This window comes from Salvelinus sp. IW2-2015, linkage group LG31, assembly GCF_002910315.2.
Source record: "Salvelinus sp. IW2-2015 linkage group LG31, ASM291031v2, whole genome shotgun sequence".
Classification (NCBI taxonomy): Eukaryota; Metazoa; Chordata; class Actinopteri; order Salmoniformes; family Salmonidae; genus Salvelinus; species Salvelinus sp. IW2-2015.
The window spans coordinates 15199392-15218963 of record NC_036870.1 but is presented as its reverse complement, the minus strand read 5'-3'; the positions used below and the strand labels follow the sequence as shown (position 1 = coordinate 15218963).

The 19572-nt window shown below is 43.3% G+C and overlaps 1 protein-coding gene across 1 annotated transcript in view; it reads left to right on the top strand.

Moving 5' to 3' along the window:
• The first annotated feature begins 12424 nt into the window (after window positions 1–12424).
• The window catches only part of LOC111955508 (protein FAM135B-like), a 33263-nt gene continuing 26115 nt past the window's right edge, over window positions 12425–19572 (top strand). Inside the window, 2 exon segments of the mRNA XM_023975720.2 lie at window positions 12425–12515; window positions 16500–16579. Of these exon segments, the coding sequence (XP_023831488.2) occupies window positions 12439–12515; window positions 16500–16579 (157 nt within the window). The 5' untranslated portion in view covers window positions 12425–12438.

Genomic DNA, 19572 nt, shown 5'->3' with positions numbered 1-19572 from the left:
ATTATTAAAAGGTCCTGGTCCACACAGACAGGGTTATTTGCTTGTACATGTCTTACGTGACGGAGTGTGTGATTGGCTTTTTAGAAGACTTGGTGATAGATATACTCAAGGTTGTGTAGGCTACTTTCTAAATGTAATCTCTTGTAAAATTGTAATCAGTAACGTAACTTTTGGATTACCCAAACCCAAATACCCTTAAGAGGCATTAGAAGAAGACAAAAATGTATGTGTCACGTTCCTGACCTGTTTTTCCTTTTTCTTGTATTTATTTAGTTGGTCAGGGCGTGAGTTGGGGTGGGTTGTCCATGTGTTATTTTTCTATGTCGGGTTGTTTGTGTTCGGCCGGGTATGATTCTCAATCAGAGGCAGCTGTAAATCGTTGTCCCTGATTGAGAATCATACTTAGGCAGCCGGGGTTCACGTGTGTGTTTGTGGGTGGTTGTATCTCGTGTCTGTATTCGTGCCACACGGGACTGTTTGTCGGTTCGTTTCTCTTTTGTCATTTTGTTTCGTTAGTGTTCCGTTTATTTTGTTAATAAATAATCATGGACACAAACCACTCCGCATATTGGTCTGATCCTTCTCGCCTCTCCTCCTCGTCCGAGGAAGAGGATTACGACGACCGTTACAGTATGTTACCAATTGAACGACATCAATTGCAGGATAAATCAATGTCAGAGTTTACATAGCTGGCCATATATGGATGTTCAATTTTAGTTTATGGGTTGGTTATGTAGGCTTCTTCTAACCCATCGCTTTCTACTACATACAGTTGAAGTCGGAAGTTTACATACACTTAGGTTGGAGTTAATAAAACTCGTTTTTCAACCACTCCACAAATTTCTTGTTAACAAACTATAGTTTTGGCAAGTCGGTTAGGACATTTACTTTATGCATGACACAAGTAATTTTTCCAACAATTGTTTACAGACAGATTATTTCACTTATAATTCATTGTATCACAATTCTAGTAGGTCAGACGTTTACATACACTAAGTTGACTGTACATTTAAACAGCTTGAAAAATTCCAGAAAATGATGTCATGGCTTTAGAAGCTTCTGATAGGCTAATTTACATAATTTGAGTCATTTGGAGGTGTACCTGTGGATGCATTTGTAGGCCTACCTTCAAACTCAGTGCCTCTTTGCTTGACATCATGAGAAAATCAAAAGAAATCAGCCAAGACCTCAGAAAAAAAATTGTAGACCTCCACAAGTCTGGTTCATCCTTGGGAGCAATTTACAATTTCTGTACAAACAATAGTACGCAAGTATAAACACCATGGGACCACGCAGCCGTCATACCGCTCAGGAAGGAGACGCATTCTGTCTCCTAGAGGTGAATGTACTTTGGTGCGAAAAGTGCAAATCGATCCCAGAACAACAGCAAAGGACCTTGTGAAGATGCTGGAGGAAACAGGTACAAAAGTATCTATATCCACAGTAAAACAAGTCCTATATCGACATACACTGAAAGGCCGCTCAGATAGGAAGAAGCCACTGCTTCAAAACTGCAATAAAAAAGCCAGACCATGGTTTGCTACTGCACATGGAGACAAAGATTGTACTTTTTGGAGAAACGTCCTCTGGTCTGATGAAACAAAAATAGAACTGTTTGGCCATAATGACCATTGTTATGTTTGGAGGAAAAAGGGGGAGGCTTGCAAGCCGAAGAACACCATCCCAACCGTGAAGCACGGGGGTGGCAGCATCATGTTGTGGGGGTGATTTGCTGCAGGAGGGACTGGTGTACTTCACAAAATAGATGGCATCATGAGGCAGGACAATTATGTGGATATATTGAAGCAACATCTCAAGATATCAGTCAGGAAGTTAAAGCTTGGTCGCAAATGAGTCTTCCAAATGGACATTGACCCCAAGCATACTTTCAAAGTTGTGGCAAAATGGCTTAAGGACAACAAAGTCAAGACCATCACAAAGTCCTGACCTCTATCCTAAAGAAAATGTGTTGGCAGAACTGAAAAAGCATGTGCGAGCAAGGAGGCCTGCAAACCTGACTCAGTTACACCAGCTCTGTCAGGAGGAATGGGCCAAGATTCACCCAACTTATTGTGGGAAGCTTGTGGAAGGCTACCCGAAACTTAAGACCCAAGTTAAACAATTTTAAGGCAATGCTACCAAATACTAATAGAGTGTATGTAAACTTCTGACCCACTGGGAATGTGATGAAAGAAATAAAAGCTGAAATAAGTAATTTTCTCTGCTATTATTCTGACATTCTTAAAATAAAGTGGTGATCCAAACAGACTTAAGACAGGGAAATTTTACTAGGATTAAATGTCAGGAATTGTGAAAAACTGAATTTAAATGTATTTGGCTTCGGCGTATGTAAACTTCCGACTTCAACTGTAAATGGTTAATGTATATGACCAATTTCCACTTGAAGCAGAAATCCTATGTACCATCTCTGAATGTGAAAGATACAACTTTTGCATTTTAGTCAGGAATCCTATGCAACATTTTAGTATGCTCAAGATACCAATGTCACGCCCTGACCTTAGATAGACGTTTTATTTCTCTATTTGGTTAGGTCAGGGTGTGATGTGCGGTGGTTATTCTATGCTTTGTTTTCTATGTTTCTTTATTTCTTTGTTTTGGCCGGGTATGGTTCTCAATCAGGGACAGCTGTCTATCGTGTCTCTGATTGGGAATCATACTTAGGTAGCCCTTTTTCCCTCCTTTCAGTGTGGGTAGTTATCTTTGTTAGTGGCACCATAGCCCTGTAAGCTTCATGGTTGTTTCTCCGGTTGTTGTTTTGTTGGCGACATTTACTAAAATAAAGGGAAAATGTACGCTCACCACGCTGCACTTTGGTCCACTTCTTTTGACGGCCGTCACAACCAATACATCTGTTATAGCCTAGTGTAGGAACTGTGAGCTATGAGTTGCCTGGCCCTACATAGTAAATTAACTATATGCAGCCAGTCAGTCTCAATGTCAGCTCTGATGATGATCTTGCTAAATGCAGGACTTCTGTTTGAGAGAGAAACACATATTTCACTCCGCAGGTTCTAACAGCACATACAGATAACTATATAGATAACTACAGGAAGTGTTTATACCTTTACCAGATGGTTCTAGATGCTTCTGGTCACATGACTCTGTCTACACACCTGCAATCCCTCTTCTGTCAGACGCATGGGGATAATGATGGGTAGAACCTGTTAGAGATGAGAGAAAGCTGGGCTCTAAGCTAAGGCTTTATACTACAGAGAGGGGAGGGGGAGGGATGGGGGTGTGTGTGTGAGAGAGAGAGGATGGAGAAGAGTAACTATGAAAGTGGAAACGAGTTGCACAATAGCCTGCTGACCTACAGATGTTGAGCCGCTGGGGAATGTTATTACTGGTACCGGACATAACTCCTTGACTCCGAGGAACCTGTCATGTGACGTCAAAACGTCAATAGGCTATACCTGTGTAGGCATCAGATCATGGAACAAACCCTGAGCGAGATAAGATTTATATCTCTGTCTGTTTATGAGTGCTCCAACCTGTTAACCAGGAATTTGTATTTTTTTTAAACGTTTTTCATTGGTAAACCCTATCACTAGATTACTGTCATTGTTTTGGAACACCCCTCTTACTTCTTGTGTTTCCTGAACTCATAACTCCATGACTCCATATTTTGCTTCTCAATCCCATAATAGTCTAGTTGTTGTAGAATACACTGAACTAAGAAATGCTAACAATCTAATGACTGTAAACATAGCCTATTGTATTTGTGTTGATAGTGATGGTGAAAGGTGTCAGGTGGACTCTTTCAGTGTTTAATTTCTCAGCCTGCGTTGACGTCAGCCCGTCAATTGTAAGCACAGTGCACAAGCATGCAGCAGCCACGGCAGGACACTGGCCCACCCTGTGCATGCTGACTGTTACCATTCTCCCGAAACGATGTGTCAACCTCGACAGAGGATAAACACGAAGCTAAACCACGAGACAGGCCAGGCGCACCACTTAGACAAATTGAACATTACTGCCATGATGGGGGAAACGTAAGCTAAGCTAGGAGGCTGACTTCTAGTGTTTTGCACTGCAGAAGAAGAGGATACAGGGGCTGAATGGATAACCATGGCAACAGCAGCAGCAGCAGGAGAAGCGGTGAGCAGCAGCTTACAACAGCGATATAACGACTGAACACAGACAAGGCATCATACCTCCGTAGATCTGAAAGGCAAGGGTCGCTGTAGGTTGTGAAGCCAAAGCCTTGTGGATATTAGACCGTGGTGGACACTGGTTATTGCGTGGGGATTCGCAGCGCATCAGTGAGGAAGGTAAGGTTTGTTACATTGTAGCTAGCATCCTCATTGTCCATCACAGTGCAGTGGGACAGACAGAGAATATTACGGGCCGGCTGTTGCTTGCTGCTGTATTGTGAAACTGAGAATGTTTTGACAAGGTTGTAACAGACCTGTCCGCTACATTGTTGCCAACGCGCCAGCTCATAATTTAGTTGCGGTTAAAAGGTTGATGAGTCTATAATAGCAGCGTTGGCTATAACAGCATCACTAAAATACTAACAGTAGAACGTTGTGTCTGCCACACACCCACCCACCCGCTCTCACTCACTCACTCACTCACTCACTCACTCACTCACTCACTCACTCATCACTTCCACTCACACTCACCACTCACTCACTCACTCACTCACTCACTCACTCACTCACTCACTCACTCACTCACTCACTCACTCACTCACTCACTCACTCACTCACTCACTCACTCATCACTCACTCACTCACTCACTCACTCAACCCCACACACACACACACACACACACACACACACACACACACACACACACACACACACACACACACACACACACACACACACACACACACACACACACACACACACACACACAGAGCAAATCATTTTATGGAAAGCATTTGGCAAACCCCCATAGCTGCTTAGTGGAGGGCAGGTGCTTTGTCTGCTGCACACTGCATGCAGCTGTCCGCTTGGTGAACAGTCTACTTTCCTAGCACCTCAGCAGACCCCTACAGCAGATTCCTGAAGTGATAAAACAAGGATTTTCCAGCTGACTTCAACCCACCCAGGTCCATCCGCTCCAGGCAAAATGTAGTCAGACCACATGGGACTTTCGTGTGAAGACAGCATTGATGTTTCACACAATCTGCTGTTAGACAGATCTTATTCCACCTCCATCAACCCTCCAACCACTGTACCAACAGACCCAACCATGGTACCAACAGCCCCAACCGCTGTACCAACAGCACACAGGCCACAGCAATGTTATGTTCCTTGGCTAGTTGGATGACTTGATGGGGTGAATTACTATGATATATTATATTAGAGCCTTTGGAGAAATGTTACACATTGTTATCAGCACAGAACAGAACTGCAAGTTCAGTAAGTCACTGCAACCCCCACCCACTCGTCACCCTTCCAGAAATGTGTGTGTGACTGTGATCTAAACTAGTATTTCTAAAGTAGCTAATGATCTGAGAAGAACTTGGCCCAGAGTTCACTATCACATGATTTACATAATCTTCTCTCTCCGTTACACAGTCAGTTAGACTCTCCCTGTATCACATGTTTTTGCTGCAGCTCCCTTCCTTACTGGGTCCTTTTTCCTAGAGATTGGGACTTTTAAGAAGCGGGTAGTTCACACATCTCATACAGATCAGTGTACAAGTCCAGCTTAGGCCTACTGCTATTCTTGTAACTCAACAATACATTTAGGCTAATTTGTCTTTAAACCAAGAAAATAGCCATTTAATTTATTGTGTGGCATAGAGTATAAGGATACCAGTGTGCTGGAGTGTCTATTCTGTGGGAGGATGTTGTTGTATTCCAGTATGTTCTATTTATTTGTAGGGACGGTGTGTTTGCCTTTTATTCTAGTCTGTTTCATGAGATGGAGGTTCATTATGAAGTGAGCGTGTGAGATTAATTTCCTGTCATGTGACGATGTTGTGTAAACATTCAGCCGGTTGTCATGACACTGTGACTGTCCTAGGATTACGCCTACGCTTGGCCAGTTGTCTCAGTTATGCCTCTCCAAATACTCACTCCAAATATAGGCAAGTAGCTATAGTAGGCTGCTATACTCTGAATAATGTCCCCCTCTGATCCTGAGATATTTGGTTATACTCTCAGAAGGGGAAAAATAGAAAGTAGCCTACCTGCAGACTGCAGGTAGGAAAGACTGTGGTGAAAAATAACATTTGAATCCATATTATTGTGCTGACCTTAATTTTTCTAGACTATTTCAGGTCTACGAACTACTCGTAGGCTAATGTACGAATACTACGAGTGTACTGGGTTTTGTCCTTATTTCAGTTACTGAAATGTTAGTCTATTTGCCAGCTGAACATACAAGCCAGGTCAGTGAGAGAAAAGCCAGGAGCTTGTTGTCCTTGCTGTGGTTGAGAGAGTAGTGGTGACCAACTCAAGTCCCCCATAGAGCACGAGCGTATAAACTTTAATAGCCTCATAGAGCCCCAGCCTCAGTACTGTAACCTTTAATAGCCTCATAGAGCCCCAGCCTCAGTACTGTAACCTGTAATAGCTCATTAGAGACCCAGCCTCAGTACTGTAACCTGTAATAGCCTCAATAGAGCCCCAGCCTCAGTACTGTAACCTTTAATAGCCTCATAGAGCCCAGCCTCAGTACTGTAACCTGTAATAGCCTCATAGAGCCCCAGCCTCCAGTACTGTAACCTGTTAATAGCCTCATAGAGCCCCAGCTCTCAGTACTGTAACCTGTAATAGCCCTCATAGAGCCCCAGCCTCAGTACTGTAACCTGTAATAGCCTCATAGAGCCCCAGCCTCAGTACTGTAACCTGTAATAGCCTCATAGAGCCCCAGCCTCAGACTGTAACCTGTAATAGCCTCCATAGAGCCCCAGCCTCAGTACTGTAACCTGTAATAGCCTCATAGACCCCAGCCTCAGTAACTGTAAACCTGTAATTAGCCTCATAGAGCCCCAGCTCAGTACTGTAACCTTTAATAGCCTCATAGAAGCCCCAGCCTCAGTACTGTAACCTGTAATAGCCTCATAGAGCCCCAGCCTCAGTACTGTAACCTGTAATAGCCTCATAGAGCCCCAGCCTCAGTACTGTAACCTGTAATAGCCTCATAGAGCCCAGCCTCCCGTACTGTAACCTGTAATAGCCTCATAGAGCCCCAGCCTCAGTACTGTAACCTGTAATAGCCTCATAGAGCCCCAGCCTCAGTACTGTAACCTGTTAATGCCTCAAGACCCCAGCTCATACTGTAACCTTTTAATTAGCCTCATAGAGCCCCAGCCTCAGTACGTAACCTGTAACCAGCCTCAGTACTGTAACCTGTAATAGCCTCATAGAGCCCCAGCCTCAGTACTGTAACCTGTAATAGCCTCATAGAGCCCCAGCCTCAGTAGTGTTATAGTACTCTGCATTAAATAGTCATCTGAAAGTGTGTCTTTAACCCAAGCAGGTGGCACTTTGTCATGATTAGGGTTTAATGATTTTTACCTGCAGGCTCATCAGAACGGCAGAATATGGCCACAAGCAGCAGCACATTAAAGGGTCTATTGTAATTGGACTTCAGAGCATCCCCATCAGCTACTAGCATGGTAAATGATGAAGAGCATTTTAGGGCTGAACCCATTTAGTCGACTGGTCGATTGTTTGATCAATAGGCTGTAGGTCGACCGAGATTTCTTTGCTTGAGCAGTAACAAATAAAAACATGGAAATCATGGTATACAAGACACCTGTCTTATTGGTGCCTGTCTGAGTGGACTGGTCCATGTTGGAGGCTGTGGGGATGGCACAGTCCATCAGTCTAAGACATGTGCTACTGAAATTGTATATGGTTAAATTATGTGAGAACAATGGTGCAACGCTAAAATAAATGATATTATTTTAAAACAAATGCACTTTCTCCTGCGTTGGATAGTGGTCGCTGTCCGCGGTTCTGAAACACATCAGTGCACTGTTGAATTGGCACCTTTTCCTAGACCATGTTGCTATGTGCATAATAGCAAAGTTTACCAGCATATTGGGGTTGAGAGCGGATGCAGCAGCAGAATTAGGAGACAAGAAAATAGCCCTTGCCTTATTACCTGAGAAAAGTGAGGAGAGAGGAAACCACATAATGAAACCCCATAGCATAGGATATGCTATAGGTCAGGCCCTATTGGTCACGTGCATCCGATGCATACATGTGTCACATAAAGAGAGCAAGGGTTGAGGGAATAGGGAATGTTTTTCCTAAACGAATGAGGGAGTTTGGTAACAGAATGGCTGTAATTATGTTGCAGCTTAAGCATCATGGACAGTGCGATAAACACGTTGATGTTCTGTGGTGGTCGCTGCAGCAGGGAGAAGAGAGAGACAATGGGTGCTTGTCACAGTCACTTGCTGTCTTTTTTAACACGGCGCAGCAAGTCTGAGCCCGGCCTGGCACAATCACATAAATTGCTGGTCAGACTCCCTCTAGTCATCTGTGTGTCTTAATTATTTAATCAAACAGTGTAGTTAACACATCAGATAAGCTTAGTGAATATAGTTGATTTGACTAAAACACATAGGATGTATCTATGTGTGGAAAAATACACGTTTAAAAATTCAGACCAATCGATTTGTCAAAAGAACAGAAGTCTCTTGGTCGACCAAGATTTTTTTTAGTCGGGACAGACTTAGAACATATTATACTGGACAACAATCTCCAGGTCTTAGTATTCTGTCTAGACTTCATCTGTCTTAAGTGTATTCAAAGTGAAGGTCTTTTTGAATCACAGAGGATCTGAGTTTTAGACTTAGCAACAACCTATCTGGCTTATCTTGTACATACAGTAAGCGTCATTTAACTGACTATAGAGAACATTTTGATTAAACTGAGAGATCCGGTGAGACAAAGCCACAGCAGTTGACCCAGCCTGAGCAGTGTAGGTCAGAGACAATGTGTAGCTGGAGCAGTGTAGGTCAGGGCCAATGTGTAGCTGGAGCAGTGTAGGTCAGGGGCACTGTGGGTAGCTGGAGCATTGTAGGTCAGGCGCCAATGTGTAGCTGGAGCAGTGGTAGGTCAGGGAGAATGTGTAGTGGAGCAGTGTAGGTCAGAGACAATGTTTAGATGGAGCAGTGTTAAGGTCAGGGACAATTTGAGCTGGAGCAAGTGTAGGCAGGGCCAATGTGTTAGCTGGAGCAGTGTAGGTCAGGGACAATGTGTAGCTGGAGCAGTGTAGGTGAGGGACAATGTGTAGCTGGAGCAGTGTAGGTCAGAGACAATGTGTAGCTGGAGCAGTGTAGGTCAGGGACAATATGTAGCTGGAGCAGTGTAGGTGAGGGACAATGTGTAGCTGGAGCAGTGTACTGTAGGTCAGGGACATTTAGCAGCATCTATTAAATTCTATGGTTCAATGCCATTCATTCAGCATGTGGATTCTTTGTTACCAGGCTGGTACACTCTGTGCAAGCAGACCCACACATCTCGTCTATTGCTATGACTAACACACTACTGTACATTCAGCAGGCTTTTTCACGTCAATAGTCAACTTTGAAATGGAAGCTGATGGCTCAACAGAGTAGTAGAGACGAGATGGTAAGGAAGATAATAATAATAATTCCCTTATTTCTACTGAGCTTGTCTGCCTGTGGTGATGATGATGAAGATGAGGAGAGGGATGACGATGAGGAGGAGGATGATGATGAAAAATTGATTGATTTGAATTTTATTGCAAACATGTAATACCCTTGAAACTGTTTGTGTTTTTGGATCACAGAGATCCTATCAAAGTTCTATGTAATTCTATGGTCTGGAGATACGGTGCCTGTGACTTATTTACATTCAATTATTGATCAATTTCTGCCTCGGTTGATTAGCAGGGGAGACAATGCAGCCTCCGCCATATACAGTACTTCTGCTGACAGTTAGCATGATCTAGCGGTTACACTGGGATTGTGTGTGTGTGTGTGTGTGTGACAGAGAGAACGAGAGTGAGAGAGAGAGAGATTGACTGATATGCAACCTCCTGTGTTTCTGTAAGGCACACCGTGTTCAGTCCCAGCTGTAGCCTGTATATGTCCCAGACAGAGAGATGAAAATGCAGAGCTCCTTCTTTTTACTCAATGTGAGACAGCTGACAATAGCTGACTAGAACTGGGCTCAAGTGAGACTTGGGAAAATGTTGACTAAACCAAATAAATTACGCATTTTCCATTGTGTAATAGACTTTAGACAAAATAATGTAGAATACAGCACTGATGTACAATACAGCACTGATGTACAATACAATGTACAATACAACACTGATGTACAATACAACACTGATGTAGAATACAACACTGATGTAGAATACAGCACTGATGTACAATACAATGTAGAATACAACACTGATGTACAATACAATGTACAATACAACACTGATGTAGAATACAACACTGATGTACAATACAATGTACAATACAACACTGATGTACAATACAATGTACAATACAACACTGATGTACAATACAACACTGATGAACAATACAACACTGATGTAGAATACAACACTGATGAACAATACAACACTGATGTAGAATACAACACTGACATAGAATACAACATTGATGTAGAATACAGCATACTTTACACAGCAGCACAATATCCTCCACATATTCTCTCTCCACCAACTGTTCGAGGCTGCTGGGTCAAGGCTCTGTGTCAGGACAGGTCACTGTTAATATGACCCACGGACTGACACAGCACAAACCTCAGTTCCCTATCATAACCTTTATTAAAGTAGCCAGTTTGGGCAGGGGGGTGTGTGCGTGCATGTGTGTGTGTGTGTGTGTCTGCCCCCTCACATGTTCATGTAACACAAGAAGTCATGTCAGCAGAAGGCAGCAATGCTGTGTGACATATATCTTCCTTCCCTTTAGCTGGTTTTCAACAGCAATGGGATAATGGACCACACAGTAGTGGAGAACGAGGCTTTGTTATTGTGTTTCTCTTGCTTACTTCTGCGTAGTTGCTTTACAGCGTCACATTATTGTTATGATCTGTTATCCCTTTGTTTCGATGTGTCTGTGAAGCTAGAACAGTCTAAATGGGGACAAACAGCTTTTTGCATGGTTTTTGGAAGTAGACGTTAATGCAGATCATGTCACATAGCAAATGTGATGCTTAGTTTACTGTCCTACAGGCATGGCTATGCTGTTGTTTCATTGGCTCAGTTGGTAGAGCATGGAGCTTTCACTGTCAGGGTTGTGGGTTCCAGTCCCGTGGTCGTCTATATTTAAAATGTATCGTCTGTTAAATGGCATATATTATTTAATTTGGTAGAGTTATTAAATGGGGATCAAACAAGCTGAATGATCAACTTTTGAGTAACTGTGACTCGTTAGTAGAGGTTTTGCATGTCAGCCTCTGGGCTTTAAATCGGAATCAAAACAGACAATAAACACAACGGCTACTATGTTACTATAGGAATGCAGTGCGGTAACAATCTTACCCATGCTATTGCTAACTACTTCTACTACTATCATGATAAAAGGCACTCATGACAAGAAGGCTAGAATTCTTTATTTGTGACTGTGAAATATGTGGTTGTTTTAACTACGTAAGTTGAACGCACTGACTGTAAATCGCTCTGGATGAGAGCGTCTGCTAAATGACCAACATGTACACGTAAATGTCTTAAAGAACACAGACTTCAACATGATATCATTATGATTAGAAAACACATTAAGAAGTGAATGGAGCAGACGGTTAGATTGTTTGTCAACACTTTCCGTCCCATCAATTTATAACCGTTTTCTAAAACTTCATGGCGGGTGTCTCTCTCTCCATTCATCTCAATGTTTCATGCTGAGGTTGTGTGCAGTCTGTTGAGTGTTGACTCTGTGAATAGCTTCCTGGGAGGTGGAAGGACCAAGGCAAACGCTTCCTGAATGACTCATTGTTTGTCTAATTAGAAACCATGGTGGATGAGTGTGTGTGTGTGTGTGTGTGTGTGTGTGTGTGTGTGTGTGTGTGTGTGTGTGTGTGTGTGTGTGTGTGTATGTTGTGTGTGTAGAGGAGCTTCTATATCCAGTCTGGGGTTTCCTCCCTAAATGCCAGTGTGCTTCTCACTATGAGGCCTCCGAAGGTCAACAGAGTCACAGAAGCACTACAGTGAAGAAGAAAAATGACAGTGTTCAATGATTAGATGATAAATGTCAATTTTGATTCCTTTTGAATGCTTTTTTTAGTTGTTTAGGATACTTTGTTGGCCATGAATTCACTGATGAATCATGAAGGTGCTAATGGCTTTGTCACTTCAATCATAAAACAATGGGGGTAGTGCAATAGAGCATTTCCCAGTGTGTTCCTCAACTACAATACAGTATGCATCCAGATGTGTCTATTGTGACCCCATTTTACCCATCTTATATTGATTGATATATTATCTTTCCTCTCTGCAGGGATGACCTGGAACGTATCATGTCTGAAGTACAGGGGACGTTGGAGTTTTCCATAGAGCTGAACAAGTTTCACAATGTGGATCTCTTCCAGAGAGGGTGAGTGTAATGGAGGTGGATCGGTGAACCCCACTCCTGTCATGAGTAAACTTGCCTTGAGACCTGAAGACTGCTCAAGCTAATCATTAGGCTTTAGTTCAGAGGGCTAACACACTCCTGTGGCATGTAGGAAACCTGGGTTGAAACAGTCTCACCTGTATCTCTGGCTGCTTCATAGTTCATATTAATACCCACTGACAGTCTCCACCTGTATCTCTGGCTGCTTCATAGTTCATATTAATACCCACTAACAGTCTCCACCTGTATCTCTGGCTGCTTCATAGTTCATATTAATACCCACTAACAGTCTCCACCTGTATCTCTGGCTGCTTCATAGTTCATATTAATACCCACTGACAGTCTCCACCTGTATCTCTGGCTGCTTCATAGTTCATATTAATACCACTAACAGTCTCCACCTGTATCTCTGGCTGCTTCATAGTTCATATTAATACCCACTGAACGGTCTCCACCTGTATCTCTGGCTGCTTCATAGTTCATATTAATGATAAAACGGACAGTTATTATTTAGAAAAGTGTCATCTTAATGCCGTACAGTAGGAGGTGTTTGAGGACAGATATGGGCCTGGTAGTACGCTACATTGGGAATGGGGTGCTATCTGGGACACAGACACGAGGTAGAATAGGGTCATCTTTATGCCGTACAGATACAGTGTATCTGCTGAGAGATTATAACCGGGCATCTGGCTAGCCTGTGGGATGTGACTCTGGCTGACTGAATGGCCAGCTTTACCCAGATTAGATTTTCCTGGCTCCAAACAGGACAGGGAGGGCTAAAGCTTTGGAAAAATATAATCCTGCTTAGCTGAGCCTGAGTGCACTAATATATTTCTTCTTATGCATGTTTCCGCCCCGAACAGCAACAAGGAGGAAGTAGGTCTGATCGGAGGACAGAACAGAGGGAGAGAGAGTCAGAGACTCCTGTCCAAGTGACTGCTGGTGTAAAGAAAACACAGGCATTGGCTATTGTGAGATAAGGAGAAATGTACAAAGAAAGACCATTAGGTTAAACATCTATACAAATCTTATATACAGCCCTGAAAAAGCTATTCCCACGTTCGTTTTATACAAACCCTATAGAGGAGTGATTGCATTAAACAAAAGTCTGTGTTTGATGTTTTAAACCAGGCGAGGGTGATAAGAGCAGCGCAGGCCTTTTAGTTGAGCTGAACGGATGGCGAATTAGTCACGTCTAACGTTGCTCTTGATGCTATAATCAGGTTTGATTGATAATCCTGGCTGTAGTTTCTAGGAGCATGTCCATTTGAAGTCCATTTGAAGAGCCGATTGCCAATACATCTCCAGTGTGTGATACCCAGAATGCACTCCTTCAACCATGAAGAATCTGTTTCTGACGTTCTAACTAGTACAATTAATGAACGTCTCCACTTTAGTTTTAATTGGAAACGTGTTCACATGTCAATGATGCAGTGCATGATATCAAGACTAACTACAGGTATACTGTATATCATCCATCTCTTGCTTCTCTCTCTGTTAACTTTTTCCCACAATACACTCTGACTCGAACCATAACATGTTCTACAATGGGTTTCACACAGTCGCGCTGTGATCTGCCTTTAACCTTTTTCGGAACTAAGTCTATGCCCTTGTTTATCAATCTCCAAAACCTTTTCCCTGCTTTTCACTGTCACGCCTCCGTTTCCCAGAGGCGGCCGCTCGCTAAAACCCTGATGATACCATGTCTGTTCACAGCTAGGCTCTGGTCTCTTCCATCGCCTTCTGATGGGTCTCAAATCAAATCAAATTGTATTTGTCACATGCGCCGAATACAACAGGCGTAGGCCTTACAGTGAAATGTTTACTTACAAGCCCTTAACCAACAATGCTTTAAAAAGTTAAGAAGAAAAATGTGTTAAGTACAAAATAGATAAGTAAAACAATTCTAATAAAATAAAAGTAACAAATAATTAAAGAGCAGCGGTAAAATAAAAATAGCAATAGCAAGGCTATATACAGGGGGTACCAGTACAGAGTCAATGTGCGGGGGCACCGGTTAGTCGAGGTAATTGAGGTAATATGTACATGTAGGTAGAGTTAAAGTGACCATGCAAAGATAATAAACCGAGAGTAGCAGCGTAAAAGAGGACTCTGGGTAGCCCTTTGATTAGCTGTTCAGGAGTCTTATGGCTTGGCGGTAGAAGCTGTTAGGAAGCCTTTTGGACCTAGACTTGGTGCTCCGATACCGCTTGCCATGTGGTAGCAGAGAGAACAGTCTATGACTAGGGTGGCTGGAGTCTGACAATTTTTGGGCCTTCCTCTGACACTGCCTGGTATAGAGGTCCTGGATGGCGGGAAGCTTGGCCCAAGTGATGTACTGGGTCGTCCACACTACCCTCTGTAGTGCCTTGCGGTCAGAGGCCGAGCAGTTGCCATACCAGGCAGTGATGCAACCAGTTAGGATGCTCTCCATGGTGCAGCTGTAGAACCTTTTGAGGATCTGAGGACCCATGCCAAATCTTTTCAGTCTCCTGAGGGGGAATAGGCTTTGTCTTTCCCTCTTCACGACTGTCTAAGTGTCTTTGGACCATGTTAGTTTGTTGGTGATGTGGACAYCAAGGAACTTGAAGCTCTGAAACCTGCTCTACTTCAGTCCTGTCGGTGAGAATGGGGGCTTGCTCAGCCCTCTTTTTCCTGTAGTCCACAATCATCTCCTTTGTCTTGATCACGTTGAGGGAGAGGTTGTTGTCCTGGCACCACATGGGCAGGTCTCTGACCTCCTCCCTATAGGCTGTCTCATCATTGTTTGTGATCAGGCCTACCAGTGTTGTGTCATTGGCAAACGTAATGATGGTGTTGGAGTCTTGCCTGGCCGTGCAGTCATGAGTGAACAGGGAGTACAGGAGGGGACTGAGCACGCACCCCTGAGGGGCCCCGTGTTGAGGATCAGCGTGGTGCATGTGTTGTTACCTACCCTTACCACCTGGGGGCGCCCCGCCAGGAAGTCCAGGATCCAGTTGCAGAGGGAGGTGTTTAGTCCCAGGGTCCTTAGCTTAGTGATGAGCTTGGAGGGCACTACAGTATTGAACACTGAGCTGTAGTCAATGAATAGCATTCTCACATAGGTGTTATTTTTGTCCAGGTGGGAAAGGGCAGTGTTGAGTGCAATTGCAGGGGACACAATGTGTTTTTACACAGAACCACATCCATTCACACTCCAATACTGAAAGTGATCTTTGAAAGATTCTTGTTTCACTGCACTTTTCATACCCATATCTTTTTTTACAAAGGAATGCTGTATGTCAGCATTTGCAGGATGATAATAGTATGCATGAGGTCATTCTAAATGATAGTATTGGGGATGTAGCATCAGTTTTATCAGCTATTGTTCAGAGCTCTACTACCATTGACCTACAGTACAGACAGCAGCAGACTCCACTGAATGGATGTGCATTACGATGAGTCATTTCTTATTTATTTGCCATTTTATCCTGTCCTCGTTAATAATTAAGGTAAATTTGTACAATTCCTTAGCAGCTGTGTTTAACATGACAGTGCTAGCCCCGGGTCTGATGTCATGGAGAGCAGCAGTTCTTTCCACTCCATTATGGACATTGATTTCATATGCTATAGTATGTGTGTGGTATGTGTAGTGATGCATAGCACCGGTATGTGTGTATTAGCTATTTGCAGACGCCGTATTTTAATTTGATCATGTTGTTGTTAAAGGATTTTTCCTGCACATCATGAAATGCAAACTTGTAATGTATTTGCGGTTTAAAAAGGCTTCTAAGGTTTGTAATCTCGACTTTAAAATGTCCGACTTGATTTGCCCTAATAAAAAATGGATCGACCCCTACAAAAGATTTCCATGAATTATAATCCACATAATAATTCACAGTTCCTGTTGCTGCAGGTATATTGCTCTGCAGTAGCGAACTGGCTCAAATGATTATCCTACATCTGTGTAGTAACTGAATGTATTGCATCGTTTTCTCCCTCCAGATTCTACCAGGTCCGAGCAGGGCTGAAGGTCTCTCCTCGCGTACCACACAGGTTGATAGCAACAACCCCAGGGAATACAGGTAATGTTCTCACATTGAGTTAAATCTGAATAACGTTGGCTGTTTTTAATGGACAGTTTGAACTTTGAAGCAGCAGTATGTTTTCCATTTGCGGTAGATTGGGCCAGGAGTTTTTCCCTGAGCAGGTTCTGGTCAGGTCATGYTGAAAGATACCATAGATGCCATAGAACAGTTTCTTAGTTTTACAGATGCTAATTCCCACACAAATGTATCTCACTGATTCCAGCAATGGGCAGGTGGGCAAGACCCACACCAGCTTGTAGCATACCGAGACTTCTATACAGGTAGTTTGAGTTCATGCATAACATGCCAGTGGTTGGAACACTGTGTCTATGCAGTCTGTTAGGCCAGGGACTGTTGTGGGTTGAGTGTGAGATGACTTGTCTGACAGAGAGAATGTTCTGGTTACCCTGCTACATGATTACGATCATCTTCTGTGATCCACATTCTTAGCCCCAATGACACACATGCTGAAGTACAGTTTCCTTTGATGTTTCTGAAAACAACACCTGCTTTTTATTGCATTTGGCCACTGAAACTACAGTGTAGGGGAACAGTAGTGTGTTGGTTGCTGTGTTGGAGCCTTGGTCTTTTTATCAGGGGTCTCAACGTTTTGGAGGAATTAAGTCTGTACCACATGCTAGCTGTGTGCATGGCCCATATTATTCATGTTTCTGATGTGTTATACCATCTGGTTAGGCCTCATACAACTAACAGGCCACCATTAGCACCTAACTATGGGTGCGTCGGGGTTGCATAATGTGCAGGAACCTGAGACAGCCATGAAAACAGCCTTCTTTGTCTTAGAGGTGTGAAACTAAAAGGTTTGTTGAACATCATTGTTTTGACTAATGATTTAAACAGTGCAAGTGTCTCAGCTGGCTTTAATACATGCAAATTAATTTGTACTGCATTGAGTTTTGATATAGACTTTGCATGTTCTGTACCAGAGAAAGTAGTCCCTCTCTTCTCGAGAAGATACAGCCCCACAGAAAGAGAAGGGACAAAGTTCCCATTGCCACCGAGTGTCTCTGTCAAGGTGTCAGTGTGCAGCGGGTAGGACGGAGTCAGGTGCAGGACACAGAACTGAGTAAAAACGTACTTTACTCGAAATATCACAAGATAATTCCACGCAGGGAAAATACTCCAGCTCACACAAACAATGCGACCACTTAACAAAGAACAAACACACACAAAACCATGTGCGAACCAGAGGGTTAAATAGGGAATAAATAATAACGTAATGGAAACCAGGTGTGTATAATCAAGACAAAACAAATGGACAATGAAACGTAGATCAGTGGCGGCTAGAAAGCCGGTGACGTCGACCGCCGAACGCCGCCCGAACAAGGAGGGGCACCAACTTTGGCGGAAGTCGTGACAGTCTCCTGCCTGTTTTACATTGTCCCAAACAATCGGTTTAGGGGTGTGAACGTATTCACAAGAAGATCAAGGGATTTTGTTGTAACATGACAGAGTTAAATGACAAGAGTTAAAACAGAGGAAAGCTGGCATTGGACACACCAAAAGAGAAGTAACAGTGTGTTACTTCTAGCTGACCGCTTCATCTCGTGTTCTCTGTTTAGTAGTATTAAGCCTTGTTGTTATTGGTGGAGAGTGTTTTCTTCTCTCTCTGTGAGGAAATGTGAAAATCAGGCTGATGAATCTGGCTTCAGTGCGTGATGCGGTTTCTCCCTTTGTGGTGCATTACAACTACACCTTTGTTGACTTCAGTGGCCGTTACTAAATGTTAGTGTTGAGAATATATTTTCTCTGTGCGCAAGACTGTTCCAGTAGACCGGGCTGACACACACTGTCATTGTACTGTACTGTAGTCCCGTCAGCATTAGCAGACAGATCTGGTCCCCTGGATAAGCAGGAAGCCATATCCCAGGCGTCTCTGATTTGCTGTAATAAAACATCTATTATTAGTTCATTATGATTGGAACAGGACGCAGGGAACAGTGTGTGTGTGGGTAAGGGTGTGCATGGTTCGGGCTGTAAAAACCCTTTGTTGTGTTGGTCTGACCCTGACATTGAGATGTGACACTCAGGCATTTCTTCAGACCCTCCAGCCACCTGCTCCTAGCCTCGTACTGACTCTAATAATCTGGATGTCACTCTGACCTCTGTGGGGAAGTCAGGGAGGCATTGATCCGACCAATGTGACCTTTTGTATGGTGGAGCTTCACATGGTGCTATGCGGTATAAAACAGCATAGTATTTTACTCTATCAATTTGTGAAGTACAGAGCAGTATATAATGAGAGGTTAGCTGCATATTTAACTACAGTATGCATTAGATCCATTATATGATTGGATAGGAGAACTGCGTAGAGTGGAGGGCATCAACTTGAACGACTTTGCAGCATTTAGCGCCCATAACATGTCTAGTCTGTTGTCGATAATGTTTAGTTTATTGTCCATAATATGTTCACTTTCAGCAATAATAGGGTGTTGTGATTATCTCTGCACTGCCAGATGATTAAATCAGCAAATCATTTGCTGTAGTGCAGAATATTCATATAGCCTAGCCTAGTATCAGGATTCCCTGCACACACACAGTGCAGCAGTGCCATAGTATCTGTACACATTGAGTGTCGCTAGCTACATTGCAGCAATGGAACGTACAGTAACATTACAGTATGTATCCATATTATAATTGGAGGGCTTAGCCGCAGTCCCCTTCCCCATCTCCCTCCCCTCTCCTGCAGCTCCTCCTCTACAAGGTCACGTATTACGGCCAAAAGCCTCGCAGACAGACAGGACAGACAGGGCTCCCAGACATAAATTCCCCAGCCAATGACACGCTCCGTTCCAGCCAGCCAGGACAAAGACATTTATCAACCACAGAGACTTGGGAATTGATCCACCCAGAGCACTGTGGGAAATGAAAGTGTTGTATACTTGACATTTCAAGCAGACAAATGAAAGGTGTGACGGATTGTCTTGCTTCTGAAGCCCAGCCATTTAGTGACTATGATTCATACAGAC